General features: G+C 46.7%; 6 protein-coding genes across 6 annotated transcripts; 1 reads left to right on the forward strand and 5 right to left on the reverse strand.

Moving 5' to 3' along the window:
- Positions 1-628: 628 nt before the first annotated feature.
- GGS22DRAFT_186244 (transport protein particle component) lies at positions 629-1,562 on the reverse strand (the record flags this gene model as incomplete). The annotated part of the gene is made up of 3 exons (XM_047964428.1): positions 629-760; positions 907-1,114; positions 1,243-1,562. 3 exons carry the CDS (start codon positions 1,560-1,562, stop codon positions 629-631), a joined length of 660 nt encoding a protein of 219 aa, XP_047821246.1.
- Positions 1,563-2,219: 657 nt separating this feature from the next.
- On the reverse strand, positions 2,220-5,214 carry GGS22DRAFT_157108 (PINIT domain-containing protein). The gene is made up of 5 exons (XM_047960454.1): positions 4,634-5,214; positions 4,012-4,353; positions 3,647-3,960; positions 3,445-3,547; positions 2,220-3,391 (listed from the first exon to the last, which is right to left on the reverse strand). Exons 1-5 carry the CDS (start codon positions 4,773-4,775, stop codon positions 2,721-2,723), a joined length of 1,572 nt encoding a protein of 523 aa, XP_047821247.1. The 5' UTR covers positions 4,776-5,214; the 3' UTR covers positions 2,220-2,720.
- A 254-nt stretch (positions 5,215-5,468) lies between these two features.
- GGS22DRAFT_109206 (uncharacterized protein) lies at positions 5,469-6,198 on the forward strand. The gene is made up of 3 exons (XM_047957887.1): positions 5,469-5,529; positions 5,662-5,937; positions 6,010-6,198. The coding sequence occupies exons 2-3, from the start codon at positions 5,703-5,705 to the stop codon at positions 6,138-6,140; spliced, it is 366 nt and encodes a 121-aa protein (XP_047821248.1). The 5' UTR covers positions 5,469-5,529; positions 5,662-5,702; the 3' UTR covers positions 6,141-6,198.
- On the reverse strand, positions 5,518-9,089 carry GGS22DRAFT_157113 (YL1-domain-containing protein). Its single transcript, XM_047960455.1, has 2 exons — positions 6,942-9,089; positions 5,518-6,885 (listed from the first exon to the last, which is right to left on the reverse strand). Exons 1-2 carry the CDS (start codon positions 8,959-8,961, stop codon positions 6,257-6,259), a joined length of 2,649 nt encoding a protein of 882 aa, XP_047821249.1. The 5' UTR covers positions 8,962-9,089; the 3' UTR covers positions 5,518-6,256.
- A 350-nt stretch (positions 9,090-9,439) lies between these two features.
- On the reverse strand, positions 9,440-12,062 carry GGS22DRAFT_198712 (uncharacterized protein; the record flags this gene model as incomplete). Its single annotated transcript, XM_047966169.1, has 6 exons — positions 11,863-12,062; positions 10,771-11,800; positions 10,402-10,719; positions 9,901-10,321; positions 9,589-9,834; positions 9,440-9,528 (listed from the first exon to the last, which is right to left on the reverse strand). The coding sequence occupies exons 1-6, from the start codon at positions 12,054-12,056 to the stop codon at positions 9,440-9,442; spliced, it is 2,298 nt and encodes a 765-aa protein (XP_047821250.1). The 5' UTR covers positions 12,057-12,062.
- Positions 12,063-16,146: 4,084 nt separating this feature from the next.
- On the reverse strand, positions 16,147-17,879 carry GGS22DRAFT_109236 (uncharacterized protein). Its single transcript, XM_047957888.1, has 3 exons — positions 17,223-17,879; positions 16,791-16,850; positions 16,147-16,730 (listed from the first exon to the last, which is right to left on the reverse strand). The coding sequence occupies exons 1-3, from the start codon at positions 17,453-17,455 to the stop codon at positions 16,247-16,249; spliced, it is 777 nt and encodes a 258-aa protein (XP_047821251.1). The 5' UTR covers positions 17,456-17,879; the 3' UTR covers positions 16,147-16,246.
- Between the last annotated feature and the right edge of the window lie 1,756 nt (positions 17,880-19,635).

A 19,635-nucleotide genomic window follows, 5' to 3' on the forward strand; every position in this document is an offset into this window, starting at 1 on the left:
CAAAACAGCTCCGGCGATAATTAAGATCAAGTGACTGATCCTATTCTGCTTGCATAGGTTGTAAAAGTGACGTACGTAACCGCCCGGATTATAACCAGATTATATCTCCCGTATCCAACCAAGTTCATTTCAACGGGGTTTTAGGAGGGTGGAGGGGATATCGAGGGAGTCAATTTTGGTTTAACGGATTTTATAGAAGGGGGGTCTTCGCTGGATGTTGTTGGGATTGGTTCTTTTTCTGTCGGCGGAACACGTGATGGGAGGAGTATATTATATGAACGGGCAACACGTGGGGAGATTCGTCATCAGAAATAACCATATGTAGATATCATCATCAACAGTAGTAGCAACCGACACCCCTAAACGCCGTTACTTTCTAAATGCTAGAAGAACCTTTCCTTAGGCCTGAAACCAAACCCTCTCCCTTTTCTTTACGCCTTGCCTTGCCTTGCCTTTATGGGCTTTATATCATGTGTATGTATGAATGAGTTCGCGTGGTGACACTCATACTCTCTCGCTTGCGGATAGCTCACGCTGGACTAGACTAGACTAGACTAGACTAGAATGGAATCATAGCTAGTTTTAACTAGATGGTGTGACGTCCGGAAACGAGACGGTAAGGAGGTGATCATTGCTTCGCGGGTATAGTCTTGATCTGGAACACGGCGCCGGGCAGCTCGCTCGACTCGGCTTGCACGGTGGCGGCGATGCCCATGGCTGCGAGGGCGCCGCGAACTACGCCGCAGGGGAACCAGAGGAACTGGTGAACATTAGCATTGGCTTAGGTGATAATGATGGGTATTGCTTTTCCCTTTCCCTCTGCCCCCTTCTTCATATAGATAGCAAACAGCAAAAAAATGGAGGTGAATAGGTAATTGGAATATATGGAAAACGTAATATACTCACAGGCTGCGCCCGAACAACGGCCTGCCCACCAGGATCGACGCTCATGCGGGATAAAGGCCGGAAAGCGTTATCGGTTAGCACGTAGACGCCGCGGTGGTTCGTCTTGAGGTTGTCGACTTGTTTCTTGAAGACTAGCATCCAGAGGTCCTTGCACACGAACTTGATGGCGTCGAGGGTGTCGTTGAAACGGGGGCGGTCGCGGGAGAATCTGTGGGTTTGTGGGTTAGAGGATTGGTTTGTTTGGTTTGCTTGTTTGGTATGGGTATAGGTATGGGTATGGGTGGATGTATGTATAGGAAAGAGGGAATGGAGAAGGAAAGAAAGGAAACGACATACCGCTCAACAAGCCCCAGCCCAACCCGATACCCCAACCCGTCCAACCGGAAGAACACCGCATCGCGCTCCTCGTCCTCGTCTAAGCGATGCGAGCCCGCGGCCGTGTCTACCCCATTCCCATTTCCATTACCACTACTACTCCTACCCCCCTCATCACCTGTCACAGGCGAGGTCGCGGAGGCGGCGGCGTCAAGCTCGTTGGCGACGCGGTAGGTCATGGGCACGAGCTCGATCATCAGGAAGTCCAGACATGAAGTGCTGAGGAAGCTGGCGTTCGGGTCCGAGGCGTTGAAGGGGGGGAGGGGTTGGTCGAATGACATTTCGTCTGTCTATTTGTCTTTTCTCGCTTTCTCTCTTCCTTATACTTTGCGTAGACGGTTAAGTATATCGAGTATCTAGGTTATCTCCCCATGCAACCTTATGTTTTACTCATGTAAAGGCACTAGCGGTGGTGTCGCGGGGTCTTCGTATCGTCCAAGATGCGGTACTCCGCGGCGCATGAGGCGGGAGGTAGAGGAATATTCGGTGCGTGCGAGTTAAAGACACATAGAAAGCTCCGATCTTCGTTCCTAGTCCTTTCTACTCCAAACTACCAACACTTCCAATCCTATCTTATCGTCAATCCCGTCCGTAACAAGTTTCAGTACTTCTGTCGTTCGTCTCTTAGGTCTAACACACATTTAAACTGTCGGTATCGTAGAGCTCGAGGCTGAGAATATAGTGGGACAGACAGGGCTGAAGCTGCTACAGATTCCAAAGTTTAGGTACCAGCTTCAACGGTTGCGTAGCGGACAAGGCGCTAATTAATTAAACACCTAGGTACCCTACCCGCTTAAGCGCATTTGTTTCAACTATACATATAAACACAAAACGGGTTTGGTTACACAACAGATCATACCCTGCACATTTAAATCCCATCTAGCCCGAGAGACCCGAGACAGGCTTACATAAGCAAAATCAGTTTGCCTAGTACATATCATTAGTATTCAGTCTTAAATTAAGACTAAACAGCAAAGAGACCGATGGAAGCCTCTCAAGTAGACGTTCATCGGATAGAGTAAACTTGGTTCATTTATTTAGCAATCCAGCCGTTTTAGCCTCGAAATGCAAGAGGTATTTCCCGCCCCCAAACGCCGATGTGATCAATCCTCCCCCTATCGTTCCTCATAACCTTACACAAACACACACACACACGCACTTAGACTCTTCCGCCCGAGGAACTAATCGGGTCCTATGTACAGAACAAAACCTCCACCTGGAACTTCCGTTATTATCAGATTCGGTGCCGTCTGGTCTGATCACCGTAGAACTATCGTGTCAAGTGCGTAGGACTAGGCAAAACCTAACCTTCAGTGCTAATCATGACCATTTCCATTGGGTCGCAGAAAGTTGGTTATCATGTTCTCCAGACGCTGCCTCGTTGTGGGCCGTGGAGGTCTTTTAGCGTCACGAGGTCGCGGTGGGCGAGACCCATTTTCCTAATAAGGGTTGTAGCTAGAGGGGTAACTGAGACCGTTAAGCGTTGTCCCTTGATTCTGGCGCTTCGGTGCGCGGGCAATAGGTTCGTCGTCCTCATCACTACTAAGGGTGAGGTCGATCACCTCTGCCGGTCGCTTATGGCTTGATCTTGGCGCCGTAGACGTGTCTCGAGCACCTCCGCTGGGTGTTCCGCTGTGAGCAAAAGATCGGCTAGGTGTGCTATAGTTGTTCCTTCCATTGGCCGTGCTGGTGGAAGTACCGTTAGGGAAACCGTGAGAGTCAGAGATGATTGAAATATCATCGTCGTCCTCGATCTTACTACTGACGGCAGGTCGAAAACGGCTAGGTTCTGGCTCTTCCGTCTTAGTTTTCCACTGACCATCCGGTTCGATCGTAACCTGCTGTAACGAGTCGGGCGTGGTCGACAAGACCTCATCTACGTAGTCATCGATGGCCAATGTCTCGAACGGCACTGCCTTGTAGCAGATCGGGCAGCTCCACGTCGGTCCCTGTTCTTGAAGCTGCATGAACGAATTCGCATCAAAACACTGGATGTGATTGCAGGACATTCCTCGGCAGGGGGTCTTTAGTCTCATATAGGTTAATGGACACAGCAGAGATAACACCTGAGATGTTGTTACGATGTCCGGGTCGTTAGCCTTCTTCGAAACTATGAGTAGGTCAGCATGGCGACATAGTTTGGGAATATGATTTCTATCGTACTCTCTCTAATGACGGAAGCTTTAGAAATCTTCTTCGTCTTGATCTTCGCAACAAGCTCGTCGATCGAATGTGTCTTGCACAAATAAAGAGCTAGATAGAACTTCTGGTTCTAAGCTGTTAGCTATATTTATATTAATAGGAACCACTAAGTTCCGAGGGGATGGCTCACTCGAGCTTAATTAAACGGATTATATCCACTCACCTTCGAGGTCAATGCATAAGTGAACTCGATGTTGTTCGTATACGTGCTCGGTTTTAGTCGTAAGTGTTGCGTAATGTCAACCGGGTGAGTCGATCCCGGCTTGTTCTTAAGGCCTCGTAGGTTATGCTTTATATCTTCCCCATTCACCTTAAGCTCAGCTTGATGTGGGAACTGGATCTCTTGAGGGCCCGTATTCTCGCTGCCACAAAAGACCATAACTCTCATAGGCGATGGGTACGGACCGCAACGAGCCAATTCTGGATAGTCGTTGGATCTTAAAACGATGTTGACTGAGTTGCGATGGTTACTCATGACTATGAAAATATTAGACAGGCCATCAACACCACGTAGCGCGCAATCCTTACTTTGGCACGTCTGCAGAGAGCTGACTCTCATCTCGATGGTGTAAAAAGGAGTGTTCTTAAAGAGATTATCCGATGGAGGTACTCGACCGTACCCAAGAACAGTGTCCCTGTGGCCATTGTAGACACTGCCTTGTTGAGACACGCCGGAACCAGTTTGCGGATATGGGTTATAACCATAGGAAGCATAATTGCTACGATTACTTTGGGCGGGAAGCTGACTACCGGAGCCTGAACCTAGCGGAGGCGCCATACTCGATCGACCGGAACCGTTCTGGACGGATAATATCGTATCCCGGATTTTTCCAAAGTTGGTGGGATCGGATGTGAAGTTTTCATGGAGCGCTACATTTTGAATCGTTAGTAGGGGGTTAAATATAGTGATTTGGTGGAAATTGGATAAAAATGAGAAGGGATAGACCCATGAAGTTGAGGTTGAAGATGAAGATGAGAAAAAGGTTGGATGAAGAAGAGAGTTCAAGCGGGGTAGAGCTTCGGTTTTTTATGGTGAAACTCGACTTCTACTCTTTTCGTAATCCTCGCGCAAAAATAGTTGGGTGGGAAAATAAATCTGGTAGGATTTCTGGAGATGCATGTGTTCTGGAGATGTTCTGGAGATACTAACCGTCCTTGATGCGATTCTGCAGGTCGGCCTTGACCCCACCTGTTTTTAACCCATGAGACGAACAAATCTGCTGTAACTTTTTATTAAGCATATTCGATATGATTCGCTCAAGCGATCGAATGTCAGGGTTACTGGAAGACATGGTTGCTATCGTCTCGTGAGGCAGTCGCACCTTGTCGAGTCGAGCCGCCTCATCAGGAAGGCTCGACGTGCGCTGAGGTCTACCAACCGCGCGTAAGGCTGGAACTCAATCCTCGTACTTGTTGTGTCCTATCGATAAACCTGAATGTACCTACGTCAAGCTGTATGACGGAAACGTGGTCGGCTTTTCGGGTTGGAGGTGATTGGAAATATCGTTATGAGGAAACGTCGTGATTGTTATTGGCCAGTAATGTAAGCAAAATTGGTAAGAGTCCGTTCTGCTAGTCGATGCAGCGACGCGAATAAATGTTTGTAGCAGGGAAAAAAAGTGTAGAAGATTGGGTAACGAAACAGTACGGATTTCTTTTTGAGGATTGCTGCGACGTCCTCGGCGGCTGATAAGTAGCATGAAGTACCTGGTATCTTTTCTGCAAAAGAAAATTCACCGCCTACCGCATTAAGCAAATCATTACGGTGATTTACAGTGTGTACATTCGAGATTTGTAAGTACTAAGTAGTAAGTACCTTGGTAGCTTGGTAGGTACCTAAACGGATATCCTTGCAACTCCTATCTTAGTCCTATCTTAGCGGGATCTACGGCAAGCGTTAACTGTCTGCCCCACCACAAAATGCGTGTAAGTTATGTGGACCTTCAAAAATGATACTAAATATTTTTTTTCGTTAAACTTCCAATCGAGGTCACCATCGTCAAAAACATACTTGTCATTTGCTAAGACGGATTCGAATAACCCAATGTAAGTAACAATCCATAGATGCTCCTATTTTAGCATTGTCACTTTACTCGGAAAGGCTCTGTGTGCTATTCCACAGTTGAATTCTATCTTAGATTCTATAAAATCCCGTTTGTTGTACTAACACCTCTGAAGCCACTAAAATACTTCGTGGTACTCTCAATCCAACCCTCACAATGGCGAAAAGTTCCCGCTCAAGCACCCGCAAGGCGAACAACCAACGCCTGAAGTCTAAAGTCTTCGGCCCCGTCGAAGCAGCAAGAGCCGAGCGCCTCTCTGCTAAGCTCCTCGAGTTAGCCGCGCAACCCAAACCCCCGAAGCCCGAAAGCGACGACATTAAGATTGTGGACGCTGGAGAGGAAGAGGTGAAGATAGGCGAGGACGCCGCAGCGGTCAATGTCAATGATAATGGTAAGAACTCCTCCCAGTAGCAAGAGGTAGCAAGAGGTAGCAATATTTGTGGTTTCTAATAATCCATCGCAGCCATGGATATCGACAGCGTGAAGCCCGCGCCAGCTAAGCGAAGCGATAAGAAGCGCATTGAGAAGCGGAGAACCAGGAGCAAGATTGTCTTCCCCAAGTACGGCGACAAGATGAAGACAAAGAAGCGCTAATTATAAGGGGTGACGAAAAGTAGAGGGTCGGAAAACTGCATCGCTTGGCGTTTGGTTGTTTTTGGTGATACGTATCTTACAACTTAGTCTCACAATGATACCCTTCATGGAGAATTTTACGTCCCGTTATGAATTTGATCACCTGCTGTCACCGCTGTTGGAGCCACAGCCGAGGTTGGAACCGTAGGAATTACTGTGGTCGACGAAACTGGAACCGCTGGAGATGCGATGGGTACTGGAACGATCGCTGGAGCAACGCTGGAAGAGATTACTGAAGCCTCCGCAGGGGCTGGAATTGTGGTTGGGATTTGGTCTGAAACTGGAGCGGACGCCGGTATTGGAGCGAAAGCTTTAGTTGAAGTTGGATTAGGTGGATTCGACGGATTCAGCGGATCCGACGTAGCTACTACCGCAGGCGCTGCACTTGTAGTAACAACTTGTTCCTTCTGCTCAGCTGGGACAGCCGGTGTTGCTGGTGCGACGTCTTCCTTGGGAGCTTCGGCAGTGTCCGTCTTCTTCGGTGGACCCGGTGCGTCCGGATCTAAAAACCGAGCTGGTACACCACTCGCGGCATTAGATCCGCTGCCCATCCACGCGCCTACCAGACGACTCCACTTATACTCGCCGCGTCCCAGCTTCTGGATCTCTCGGTATGCGTAGGCATTGTAATACGGTAATCCGGTCTTAGGATCTTTATAACGTGCTGGATGATGTGTGATAACGCAACGGGGCGCCGCAGGCGGTTCTATTATGTTTTTAGTATATGAATCCGTGAAGCGATTCGATAAGGAGACAACTTACTACCGAGCTTGGCCATATCTTTGCCGAACAGAATCTGGTTCTGTACGGCCTTTTCCTTCACGGCATTCTCATTAAAGTTTTGTAGGATAATACAGTTCCTCGTAGCTTTGCCATTCGCCGGTGGAGATGGTGGTGGAGGTGGTGGAGTCTCTTTGGGTTGATGTCTCTGTGCATTAGCCTTGGACGGTTTTGTGGCAGTGAGAGGTGTTTTTAATGTATATCGAACATGCTGGGTTGACTTCTGCGTATGCACTGGGGCGGGTGTCTGGGTAGGAGCCGGTTTAGGTGTAACGGTAGGGATAGGGTTGGACTTAGGTGCAGGAGTCGAGACGGATTGTGTTGGCGGTTGCATGGGATGAGTTGGTATTGAGATAGGAGGATGACAAACTCCCGTCTGAGGCATAGAGAGAGGTGATTGCCTTTGCGTCGTGTTGGGAGGCGCCAGGACATTAGATGAGCTATTCATATTAGGTGTTGAGTGGTATCCGATCATTGGCATGGAAAGTCCACTCTGGTTGACACCCGCTGGAGGAGCCAAAAAGCTATTAGATGGCGGTTTCAACTCTGGCGGCTTCATCAGCGGTGATGCTTGAGGAGGCGCAAACATGCTGGTAGTATAGACGCTTGTCGCGGGAGGTCGCATCTCCGGTGGCTTTACTTCTTGGGGCTTTGTTTCTAGCGGTTTTGGTGGTTGGATCTGGGGCTGGGGCTGAGGTAGACTTAGGGCTGTAGGTGCAGGAGGCGGAGGGGGTGTAGGTGGTGGTATTGAGTCTTTTTGAGTCGGGTCTGATACGGCTGAGGGCGTCCCAGCAGCTACGGATTGAGTAGGTTGAGGCAACGGAGTGGCAGTATTTGCGGTTGACACGGTTTTCTCCCCTTCAACAGTTATGTCTTTGGGAGCTGGAGCTATCGGGGCTGATGTAACTCCATCTTTAGGTGTATCCTCTTTCTGCTCTACTGGTTTGTTTAAGGCCGGTTCTGAATCATCCTTTTCGGGGTTATTCGTGGTCTGCGCTGACTCTTGGGTTTTATCAGGGTTATCCGTATCCGTTACTAAATCTTGGCCGGCAGCAGAATTTCGTTTTTTCTTGACCGGCTTCTCCTCGATAGTGACAATCTTGCCCACGTGCTTCAATTTTCCATCAACCCATTCGCCAACTCCGCTCCAAAAAGTGACCACCGGTCCATCAAGCGTCCTATTGTTCAGCGCCGCCAATTTGGCTTTTCGTTCCTCCTCTCGTTGTTTTTCAGCCTCTTCCCAACGATTTAGGCTCTTGGAGTTCTTCTTTTCTACGACTGCAGCTTCTGCGAGTCTCTGAGCTTGTGTCATGGGTGGTTTCTTCAAAGCTTCCATCCTCTTTGCCTTTTTCTCCATGGCTTCGACCTGCTTAAGACGCTTGACTTCACGTTCGATCATTTGTTGATGCAGCTGCTCCTTGCTGAGCATCGTAGTCTCTCGTTTCGAGGCACGCGTCGGCATATCGGCTGGTGACGGCAGCCAGCTTATCCTTTCGGACTTCTTCTTTGGTCTCGGTTTCGGTTCGGGTGCTGTCGAACTTCCTGAAGGCGTGGGCGCGATTTTGACCTTTTTGCGAAATTTTATCGGAATTGCTTCTTGGGCTTTACGCTTTCGAGAAGCTTGTCTGTTTTCTCGCGCTTGTTTTTCCAATTCCTTTTCTCCCTCTAATTCGTCGGCATTCTCTTGCGCATCCTCTTCGTCTGATGATGAGTCCATCTGCACATCAGACCCATCATCCCCGACATCTGTAAAACCTGCATCGTCTTCATCTTCGGCGAAGAGGAGTTCAAGATCGTCGTCGGGTTCTTCAGCAGCGATCATAGATTTCATACGGTTGCCAGCAGTTGATCGTCTTTCTCGTCCTGTGGCCAGCCACTCCACAGTTGGCGATTCATCTTCGTCGTCGCCCGAACCACCATCGTCGCTACTTGAGTCCGTGGTGTTGAGATCGAGCCCGAGTTCATCTGTTTGCGCATGCTGCTTATCCTCATCGTTCGCCATCTTCGTCTGTCCTATCAATACAAAATTTGAGAATTAACCTCAAGAAGAGATATAGGAATAAAATGTCGGCATCTTTCGGCTAGCTTCACTTCAATCTGTACTGTTATGTTGTATTTGATGATTAGGACATTAACATAACGCTAATGTTGTAAAGGTAGAATTATTCGCGTCGCTACTTTTTTTGCAAGGATCCCTCCACAGGACGTCATTGGTTTACAAAAAGAATTATGTATTAACAGGATATCATGTAAACCAGTATACCTCGTTATTACCGGATATCCTCTTATCGGGAACACACAAGTCTACCTAGTACTTGAGCAGGAGCCCTGGAGATGTTTAATATGGCTGTAATAACAATCTTGGGCATGATACTCAGAAAACAGCAATGACGACGTTATTGTCCACTACATACACAGGTAGCAATGCCAGTATACCTTAACATAGTCCGTATTCCAGCCCTTTAACGCCATAAGGCCAATTATTTCCCCCAAGGACGCTTTGACGGAACCACAGACTGAGGCGGCAGTTTAACCACCGGCTTTGGCGATTGAAAGTCTGCCTGCTGAGCTAATAGGTAGATACGTTAGCGATGGTCTTCATACCCATTTCTTATCACATAGAACTTACCAAATGGATTTCTGATCTCTTGTCCGCGACTTCGATTCTCCTCGTTACTACCTTCGCCGAATACTGCTAATGCCTTCAGGTCATCTGGGTTGTACATCACTAGAGCATAATTTTGTCCCTTCTCGACTTGTACCTCGAATGATTCCTTTTCAAATGGAATTATTGCTGCATAACATATGGTGGCGGGAAAAGTTTTATGAGGTATCTCGGTGATGTGAGAGCAACATCGCATGTTCAAAGATACAACTACATGTAGCCAATGGGTTAGCTTTATCCACAGCTTGGAGGCATCTATTAATGAAATCGACCTACCATCGCCCCCATTAACGATTTCCCGAACAGCAGACCAACAAGTTGACTTGCGATGAAGTTGAACGGTGGCTCGACACTCGGTGGACCAAGCAGCATGCTTGTTCCATTTCACAACCAACTTGTTAAACGACCCGCAATCGTATACTTTAAAATTTATCACTCGCTGTATCTGAACAAGTTCATCAATCCTCCGACAGCCTTGAGCAACAGCTTGCTTCCGACATAGGGAAAGATTGCGTTGGCCCATCGCACGGAATGGGTCTCGCTGATCGTAAAATCCGAATAGGTGCGTTGGGATTTGTGAGAACGCGTCGCGAACAAGCCATTGAGCAGCACCAAGTAAAATTGAGTGCGTACTAGTCAGCTGGGGTTGGCCGAGTTCTGGCATAGCACCTTGCTTTATTGACCATTTCTCATGTATCTGCGAAATGTAAGAAACTTTCAGAACTTGAAGGTTTTCACGGATACAACATTGCTACCACTTGTCCGACATTACCTTACCTTGAGTGTTTTTGACTCATGTGAATATCTTGAATCGGTCCCAGTCCAGTTAACATTGCTTGTCGATTTTGCTTTCACAAACACCACATCAGTACCAACCGTCAGTAAGCAAACTTCGAGAGCACCCCGAATAAGTCGGCGGAGTCGGATTTGAAATGGGTTGTCATTATTTGGTATAATTGCCGCTTCGTCGAATCGCTTCATCTCTTCTTCATCGGCCGTTCGAAACCCACTATCCTTGAGGATAGCCCAATAAGACTCGTTCACTTCCAGAGGTGTACGTCCAAGAGCTTCCACAATCTGGTCAAACCTCGGGTTCTAGATTATATAAGTATATTTTACCCCTTTAAGATTGTTTTGGAAGCTTACAAGGTTTTTTTCGTTAGCCGTATAACACCAACTGCCTTTGAGCTCTTCGTTAATGTATGTCGTGATACGCTTCCCGGTCTCTTTCTGGACATACTTCGCAGCTCCCTTTAGATCCGCATAATCTATCTGAGAACCTAGCAATCGGTGGAGGTTTCCAATAAGGTCCCCTCGAATCACCAAAACACTTTCCCAGATAGCTAGAATTGTGCGTGATTCATCATTAGAGCTGGCCATAGAGTTTCTCTCACGGTTGGTTGTTCCATTTGCAAGGTTATAGCCGTATCCCCACGTTTCATTTCCCATGTTAGCTAAATTTCCTTCGTGGGATTCTTTCAGCAGGAAACTCTTTAGATAGATCCTTCCCTTGAATCGTGGGTCAGTGAGGAGGTCTCCATACTTTGTTCTCACAATATCTTTGCTCGAGATGCCTTGCAGGAACAAGGCCGCCCTAGTCCAGTTTGTAAACTGGTCTCTCGTCACCTCTTCGCGCTCCACCGGATACCCGTCTTCGTTCCGGCCCTTTGCCTTTGTCCCAATCAGGATTTGTGTGTCTTGGTTGGAGGCGGCTGGTACCGGTGTGCTTACTTTGTCGTCTGCTTTACTGATTGTGCTAGGGGCCATTCTTACGAGGCGGGTAGTGAGTCTTCGCTGGTTGGTGAAATTGAACGTCCACTCAAATCCCCCAGAGCGACACCGGACTGCATGGTTTTGAGGACTTCTCATCAGCACGAGAAGAGCAATCTTTAGTCCTTCACCGTGCATCCCGATTTGATTTTCATCAGTCGCCTTGGTAGTGCTTCCCATGTTCATATGACAGGGTTCCAAGGTGGCTTGTCTGTTAGTAATCTCTACAGTGCCTGCACCATCCTGCTGAGACCATCGAATATACCCAAGGCACTCATGTGACCTAGCTATGTCTCGATACGAGCCTGGTGATATGGCTGTGTAGACGATCTCGTCATCGTTCTCTCTACGGGTAACCTTAATATCCTGTTCGGACAGCTTGAATGATTGAATAATTCCATCCCACCTATATAGGTAAGTATCAGTATTTGCCATTAAATAGCTGACGGAAATCAATTTTAAACTTACCAATTTTGTACGAGTTCGCGGAATGCCTCTACTGGACCCCATTGGGTAGCGTAATCTGATGTCAGAGTAGAATTGATGGTTGTTCTTTCGTGAATCGATTGAAGTGTGACACTAGATTCAAAAGGATAGGGCTCTGCATCGCTTGATGTCTGATCCATATTAGATGGCGATGAATTTTCTCTGTCCGGCGCCATGATGAGGGGTACGGTGGTGGACAAGTAGGGTAAGATCGAAGTACTATGTAAAGTTGAACTTTCCTCTCTGCAAAAATCGGTATCAATTAATTGCAAGAATAGGGTTGGTAGCTGTCAATTTTACAGAAGATGATTGATTAAATCAACAAGATCCTTCTGTGCAAAACGCGTAATTTTATGGGTGATAAAGTAGGAGTTGAAATGAAAATTGCGTTGAGGAGGGAACAGAATTTTGAGTGGATGTAGAAAAGTGTAGAAAATCATAATAGAAAGCATTACCTTCTACCTACATAAGCGTAAGTACCTGCCTAGGGAATGCCCCCTCACGAGATAGGGGTCTTGCTGATAGCGTAGGGGTTTTTGGTGTTGATTATACGGAAAGTACGATGGACATAGGAAGTCGAAGCTTCCAAACTACCTAGTCCACCCATTGATGGTGACTCATGTAACTTCCTTCATAAGTTTCCAAAGTTCCAACATGTCCAGCATCCGTACCTGGCATTTAGGCATAGACCTACCTAGTGTCTACCTAGTACCTCCCTATGATTGTTGATAATCTAGATTATCCCATAACCCGGGCGTCCTTGATTTCAGGGGTAATGACGAAATGTGGAAATTAGATATCGTTCGCATGAGAGGCTTTTTACACCACTACTAGTTGGTTACTCAAATAATAGAAGCATTCCAGTCCTAAGGTAATCTTCTTGTTTTGGTATCCTCTTGTGCCTCAGGGCTGTTGGCAATCCCCTTAGATGACTGCGACGATGTAGCCTCAGTCTAAGGACGATGTAATGTTGCCTATATCCACTCCAAGATAGTTTCCTTTGATATAACAGGCAAATTAAAATCAATGTCTAGTGTTGTGTGGATTTTCTTCTGTCGCAGAGGGATATATGATAATATACCTAGGTAGCTTGGTTAGAGTACCTTCATGAGCTGGCGTGGACTAGAGAAAGTGGATAAATTTGGTAACCATTCCTCATTACATTGGAGGAGGGCTCAAGCGATAATAGTTGATGGAGAAGATATGCATATTCTGTACGTGCCGAGGTGTCTAAGGAGAGAACAGGGTTGTGATTTGACTGGAAGCTCTTACATCGAATATACTTGCTTAGAAAGATTCTCTTTTGCGTCTTCAAACAATATTAACATCTACCGGAATTTTCTAAAGCTGTCAAATGTGAACGGCACATATCGATGCTACCAATATTTCTACATGGAAAAAGGGGTAACCTCTGTCATATATGTAGTAGTAATCAGTAAGGGGTATGCAGGACAAAGGGTACGAAGTATTCACAGTGATACTCCTCCCGCCATAACTACTTGAAAGTATAGGTAAGTAAGGTATATAACCATATAGCGCATTTAGGCTGTATTTGATTCAATTAGCGATCGAATTATAGACAGCCCGCTCTTAGCTGAGGCCGCCCTTTCGCTGGGCCCTATCCTGTTTCGATTATTTACATAACAACTAACGTGATTTATCTTTCGAGTCGGCACTATCATCTAGGTAGCCAGTATCAATTATATCTACTTTTATCAAGAGGTAGGTAATTCCTTAATTTCGATCATTTCACTCCAGTGCGGCTAGTGAGGTATCGCTACTTCTGATATTACCAATGTGGTTCAAAGCTACCTGGCCCAAGCAATTGGAAAAGTTAAAACAGAGAGGGAGGTTAGATGGAAGAGAATAGATGGAAAGGGGAAATAATAGGCGCATTAGGTAGCATGGTTATAGCCTCCTCGCTTCGTTGTAACACCTGTAGAACAATAGGGGAACCAGCCTACCACTCAAGCAAGCAAACCGGCTAATCTACAACAACTTTTCGGTCTCGAAGTCTCTCATGGAAAATGTAAAGATGCATTCCCAATGGTATCTAATGAATTTTAATGCCACTCTATGATTTTCGCAGTTCAGTAGATATTTACGAATGTCTTGCTCGACATATATCGAACCCATCCTCCCCCCTCCCCCACCCTTTAAGTATCATAGATCCCCTACTTCCAAGACAATCACGGATTAAATCGAACCCAAAATAATAAGCTTCCTCTAGCTAAAGCATAGCCATGACTATGGTACCAATATGGTTGTGCAAAGTCAAAACAGAAGACGTAATAGGAACCAGCCCCTATTCCGCGTAACACCGCAGCAACCACACCTCCGCTAGGCAATATAGTATACCGTGTGCAAAAGCTGATTGCAATCAAATCAACCATGTACTCTCCCTAAGCACGTATGAAGCAGCAGCACCCACAGAGTAAGAAGATGCGGGATTTATGGTCTACATATGATAACTCAGAAAGCAGTATCATGACAGAATGCATCAAAGCGGCAACGAGCAGCGGCGGAACGGCGATCATCTGACCCTGGAGCAGGCATTATGGGCTGAGGTCGGAGTTCTCGGGGCCCCCAGACTCCAGACAGAACTCGGCTATTCTGACCGCAGCAGATTTCGCACCGACGCAAGGCATCGGCGACAGCAGCTGTGGTCGCTCGGCCCTAAGCCGAACTAGGAGCCTAGAGCGAGGCCTTACATGTAAATCGAACCACGGAAGAGACGTAAGCGAGCAAATCCAATCTGCAAGACACAGCCACGTGGAAAGTTAGGAGCTGAGCCTCCTGGTAATTACGTATCGACGTCCTGGAATCGTGTCAGAATAAAGTTCCTCTTTCCAACTATGCCACCCTACCGCGTCCTCGGGAAAAACAATTGCCCAACGTCAGAACTCCGGCTTAGCCACCTGGGCACTTAGTAACTTTCGTTCGTAGATCAATGAAATGACGACAAAGACTAGGCCACGGATAGGTATGGTGTGGAACGTAAACGTAGAAGTAGATTTATGATTTCATTGCGCAATTACATCCTATCTCCGTCCCCACAACCTCAAGGTAAGGACCGGCATGAATACTGTAATCAACCATCGCTTCGTCTCGTCTGTCATACATGCTAAAGCAAAAAGCACCATCATAACATATCTCAAGTTAAATCAGATAAGATAAGATCCGAGTCCCTTCATGTGAGAATTCCAATCAAAAAGAAGAACCTCGAAGACAACAGCTGCAACAAAAAACATTGGTATATACCGGATCCGGAAAATGCCAAAAACAGATGCCAAAGTGAGATAAACTTGCATCGCAAACAGAGTTGAACGCCCCAACTGCCCCTTATCATTTCAAGCTAGATACCAAGCTATCGTCCCAAATAAAACATAGATGCAACATTGACTAAGGTACGCCAGGGGTGATGAAAAGATAATCGATGTATAACCACCCTTGACAAATACGCCAGCCAAGCACTGTTCCTAATGCCGCCACTTTTTTTATGCAAGATCCGCTCCTACTCTATATGCAAGTGCTTGTCCTAACGAGGTAGGTTATTTCGTCAATTGGAAAACATTACTGTAAATAGATAGGTAAAAAAAAAAATGGAGATGAGAATAGAGTGGAAGATAAAAAAGATAAACAGAAACCACCGACGCCCGTGCCTATGTCCGAGATTACTTGGTATTCGTGGGGCCCCACAAAGGAACCGACACGCCCGGCAAGTTCGGAAGGCTTGGAGAGAGACAAGGCAGGGTGAAGCGAGGCGCATAGGACGGGATAGTCGGGAAACACGGATCTCCCCGTGAACATCCCCTTCAAGTCCCTTCCCTAATTCCTAACTAATTCCCTTGGCAACAACATCCGTAGTAGATCTGAGGTCTAGGTCTCTAGGATGCATGGAAGCTGCTTCTGTGCTTCTGCAGAGGGAATTGAGAGCTTGGGAGTTTGGGAGAATCGAAACAGGATCGAAATCATGCGATCCAAAAACTGTTGATGTGGGTAAAGTTTCCGCGCTATTGGATATAAGCGTGATGAATGTAGATATGTACTGTATGTAGATGTAGGTAGATAGTGTGAGAACGTGGGGAAAGTCGTATTGTTATCTTGCTTCTCGCATCCAGGCAGCCAGGTCCGCCTAAGAATAAGGAAATGGGAAACACCCCGCATCACCTCGATGTAACTAAGTTCGGATAGACCTCGACATAGTATTGCGACTGTGACATCCCATACGGACTCCCCACGCCAAGTATCGATCTGACCTGCTGAACGTGGGAAAATCGGTCGGCGCGCGTAAAATAAAACTCTCCGAGTCTCACGTCAGCACTATGGCGAGGATCCAAAACTGGTTTCTGGAAATGGCCACCGTTCAGCGGCCTACTATCGGCGTAACAAGCTCGATGCTCTTAGGTCGAGAGTAACCCCCCGGTTTCCTCGTGGGTAGCGGTCGCTCGGAGGTGGTGGCACCTTGGCCATATCCGTAACCCGTTACCGCGTAACCGTTATCGTACGTCGACGAATAAAAGTTGTTGCTCGATTTCGTGTACGACGTGCTAGGACTGGTAACAGCGCTGCGGGTGAAGGGCCATATCGCATTTCCTCCTACCGGTGAAGTTGGGCTCACCGGCCTGATACTTAATGACCTTAAGGCTGAGACGGCACTGGTGTATTGGCTGCTGGTTGGCGAAGTGGGAGGGGACCAACGGGACGGTGAGGCGCGTGGAATGATGTCTCGGGGTTCCGAATTGCCCGTCATGTAATACGGCATGTTGGCTCCGAAGCCGTCATGTCCCCTACTCGCATGGTGGGATGATGATGCTCTTACACTCGCAATTTGGTCACGTTCGCGACACCTGACCTCAGATGTTAGCGATGAGAATCACTTATTGGTTGGGGGTCCTGGAGTGGCTTACGCCTCAGAGCAATACAAGAATTTCTCGTCCTGCGGGGTGAATTGCTTTTCGCAAGTCATACTGTAGAAATCGTGATCAGTCAGCGACATGGTTCCAATATATACCTCGCAAATAACCTCAATAAAAAGCTCGGTGTAATGCAGGAACAGCTGTATTGGTTACACAAGCCACCCCATAAATTGATCACCCGCATGGGTTCACCGAATAGTGACGCAGCTCACGCAGGATGCCCGAACAGGTATATCTTGCGCGTAGCTGGGAGAGAAAAAGGAAAACCGATCTCCCCCTTCCCAGGTGCAAAATGACGTTTGGTAAGACGCCAGACATGCGACATTGACAGCCAGTACTCGCCGACATATAGAGATCAAGCATTCACCGACGTCCACGATGTAAAGTCGTGCATATACGATTTTCCATAGAAAACATACGTACCAAAATTGAGGGAAGCTTTCCCGTTCGTCGTCGAAAAACCGCTCCTCTTCCCATTCCCTCTCGCGATCCCTGGGATTTTTACCCAGCTTTTGCACCGTCTGAGGTGTTGATTTCCTGGTCAGGGTTTGTGGCCTCCTGGGTTTCGAGAGATCTGAGGTAGTGACGGCTTTTCGCACGTCCGTCGTCGAGCTGTTGGTCGAGGCATGTCCGGATTTGCGACGGGTGTGATGCATTGGGACTGTATGCGCTATTGGCCCTAGCGATCAACGCAGGCCAGAACCCACTATCTAAATAGAATAAGTAGTCCGAGGGCTTGCTTAGTTTGCCAGCCTAGTTTGGGGTCTTTGCTCCCAATATGCGGCGTAGAGGGGTAGAAGACGAGAAGGCGGGGTGTTTCGTAAGCTGCAAAATAATCCTGGTGGTGATGATAAGAGGACCGTTGGAAAAGTCGTGCAACTATCTCGTGGTTCCCCAATCGTCGATATATAGAATTAGTGGCAGTACGCAACGCAAATTGCAGATTAAATCTTGCTTGCTTCTTCTTCTCGCAGTAACTGACGTAAAATTGGTAGATAAAAAGCGAATCCAAGACGGTTGCTTATAGTTGGCCGCTCTCTGTTAAGACTGCAAGTTCCGGGATGCCAAGTTTGGCATAGAAGTGTCAGGGAATAGCAGTTAAAACAAGACAAAAACGCAAGTGTTTTGTGAGCTCAAATTCGAATGTCGTAAAACCTTCAATGACGATATCGACGAGCAAATTGTGGTCCTGTAACGTCTAGGCCTAAAAAAAACCGATGGCGCCTTTTTAGTCTTCTTGATTCAAGACCTTTAGATTGGTGATAGCTTCACCTGTGACGTTATTGGCGATATGCGGGCTTGGAATAGTGGTATGCCGGTGTGGTAGAGCTTTTAGTGGTGTAACTTGTATCTGGAACACTCGAGTCACTGGCGGCGTTTAGCTGTGTAAGTAGGACTTCGGGTGGAATTTCTCTTGGGTAATGTAAATGCCGGGAAAGAATTCTAGACAGGGCAGGTAACAATTGTTGGATGCTGTCTAGTAGATCTGGAAATATGTATATCTATTATGGTATATTATGAGAGGTCTTGTAATGAGGAAGGATGATGTTTAATCTAAGGAGGAAGAGCTGAATTGGGTCGATAACTAAACAGATTAACAAGCTTGGGAATTTTTAAGGATTTTAGAAGAAGGCAAAGAGGCGGAGGTGGTGGATGATATATTCTAGTAGTAGCACCCTTGAAAATCTTCGTACCATACGCTGTACCTTTTTTTTCTCCTTCTCCTTGGCCTGACCCTTGGTTGGAGTATGGTGCCTGCTAGAATGCTGGATTTCTTACACTGTACCCCAGCAGTCCAGGTGCTGTACTTGCTGTACTCGCTGTACTTTGGCTGCAACGTAAATCTGGTAGACCTGGCAGGTATGGGGTTCCAAGGGTTGTGTCTGTTCTGTTTGGATAACTACCTCGATGTACCCAAGTATTATGTAGGTATGTAATGCTGGGTTTATGCACAATAATCAACCAACGATGACTCTTTCCTCTTTACTGCTTTCCCCTTTTTTTAACTTCGCAATTGCGTGCGTACCTTGATTGGTTGGCAGGTTCTTAGAATGCCGAAAGCGGAGATATTGACCCATGACTAGGGGGCTTAAGCCAATTGCGTGTGACTGCTACATTGTCTTGACTATCACGACAGTGCTCTATTAGCGCCTGGCCCTTTCTGGCTCCTCCCAGTTGGGACAGGTTGAAAGACCACTGAATGACTCTTGGAATTCTATGGAGATACGATAAAAAAAAAGTGAGCGATGAAAATTTTTCTTTTCAACTTCTTAACTTCTTATGATTTCTATTATTATTTTGTTATTGTCACTTTATTGTTCATTATAAAACCTCTCTCACCGACGCTTCATTAATACTTCTAAAGCGTATCTGATTAGTAGCTGCTAATTGGTAATGCTTTCGACAGGCTAATCTTTGAGAAACAATTTTGGCTATCCCACTATCAAATATAGCGTTATTCAAGCCTACATTCACGTACATATATCCATATCATAGGCGCATGGACATACATACATGTATGTAAGGCAGATAGAGACATCTTATGTAGGTATGTAGTGACATATCCAGGTACTCTCATCTTTAGTAAGTTCTATTGCATAGTACTAAGACAAAACGGTTTACCTCGTCGAACAAGACATTGGACATGCAATGGAACGCTCGCTACAGGGATGGTGATGTAGGTAGTATGGATCACTTGGCACTGTAAGAGCTATACTACTGTACCTTGAGGAGTTGACATACTATAGATGTATGCCAATGTATGCATACTGAGTATATTGAGCATATTGATGATAAATTGACCTAAGAACCATCTTGGAAGGAGTCTACGGCAGGG

Source organism: Annulohypoxylon maeteangense (genome assembly GCF_022496945.1).
Source record: "Annulohypoxylon maeteangense strain CBS 123835 unplaced genomic scaffold GGS22scaffold_4, whole genome shotgun sequence".
Taxonomy (NCBI): Eukaryota; Fungi; Ascomycota; class Sordariomycetes; order Xylariales; family Hypoxylaceae; genus Annulohypoxylon; species Annulohypoxylon maeteangense.

Excerpts from the sequence above, each read along its gene's own strand:
- GGS22DRAFT_109236 (XM_047957888.1), bottom strand. The coding sequence starts at position 17,455 with ATGCATCACACCCGTCGCAAATCCGGACATGCCTCGACCAACAGCTCG. Across the intron at positions 16,851-17,222 it reads GAAAGCTTCCCTCAATTTTG|TATGACTTGCGAAAAGCAAT; the intron begins GTACGTATGTTT and ends CGATTTCTACAG. Across the intron at positions 16,731-16,790 it reads TTCTTGTATTGCTCTGAGGC|GTGTCGCGAACGTGACCAAA; the intron begins GTAAGCCACTCC and ends ATCTGAGGTCAG.
- GGS22DRAFT_109206 (XM_047957887.1), top strand. The coding sequence starts at position 5,703 with ATGGCGAAAAGTTCCCGCTCAAGCACCCGCAAGGCGAACAACCAACGC. Across the intron at positions 5,938-6,009 it reads GGTCAATGTCAATGATAATG|CCATGGATATCGACAGCGTG; the intron begins GTAAGAACTCCT and ends AATCCATCGCAG.
- GGS22DRAFT_157113 (XM_047960455.1), bottom strand. The coding sequence starts at position 8,961 with ATGGCGAACGATGAGGATAAGCAGCATGCGCAAACAGATGAACTCGGG. Across the intron at positions 6,886-6,941 it reads AGATATGGCCAAGCTCGGTA|AACCGCCTGCGGCGCCCCGT; the intron begins GTAAGTTGTCTC and ends AAAACATAATAG.
- GGS22DRAFT_157108 (XM_047960454.1), bottom strand. The coding sequence starts at position 4,775 with ATGTCTTCCAGTAACCCTGACATTCGATCGCTTGAGCGAATCATATCG. Across the intron at positions 4,354-4,633 it reads GCAGAATCGCATCAAGGACG|CGCTCCATGAAAACTTCACA; the intron begins GTTAGTATCTCC and ends TTCAAAATGTAG. Across the intron at positions 3,961-4,011 it reads CTCTCTGCAGACGTGCCAAA|TCATGAGTAACCATCGCAAC; the intron begins GTAAGGATTGCG and ends ATATTTTCATAG.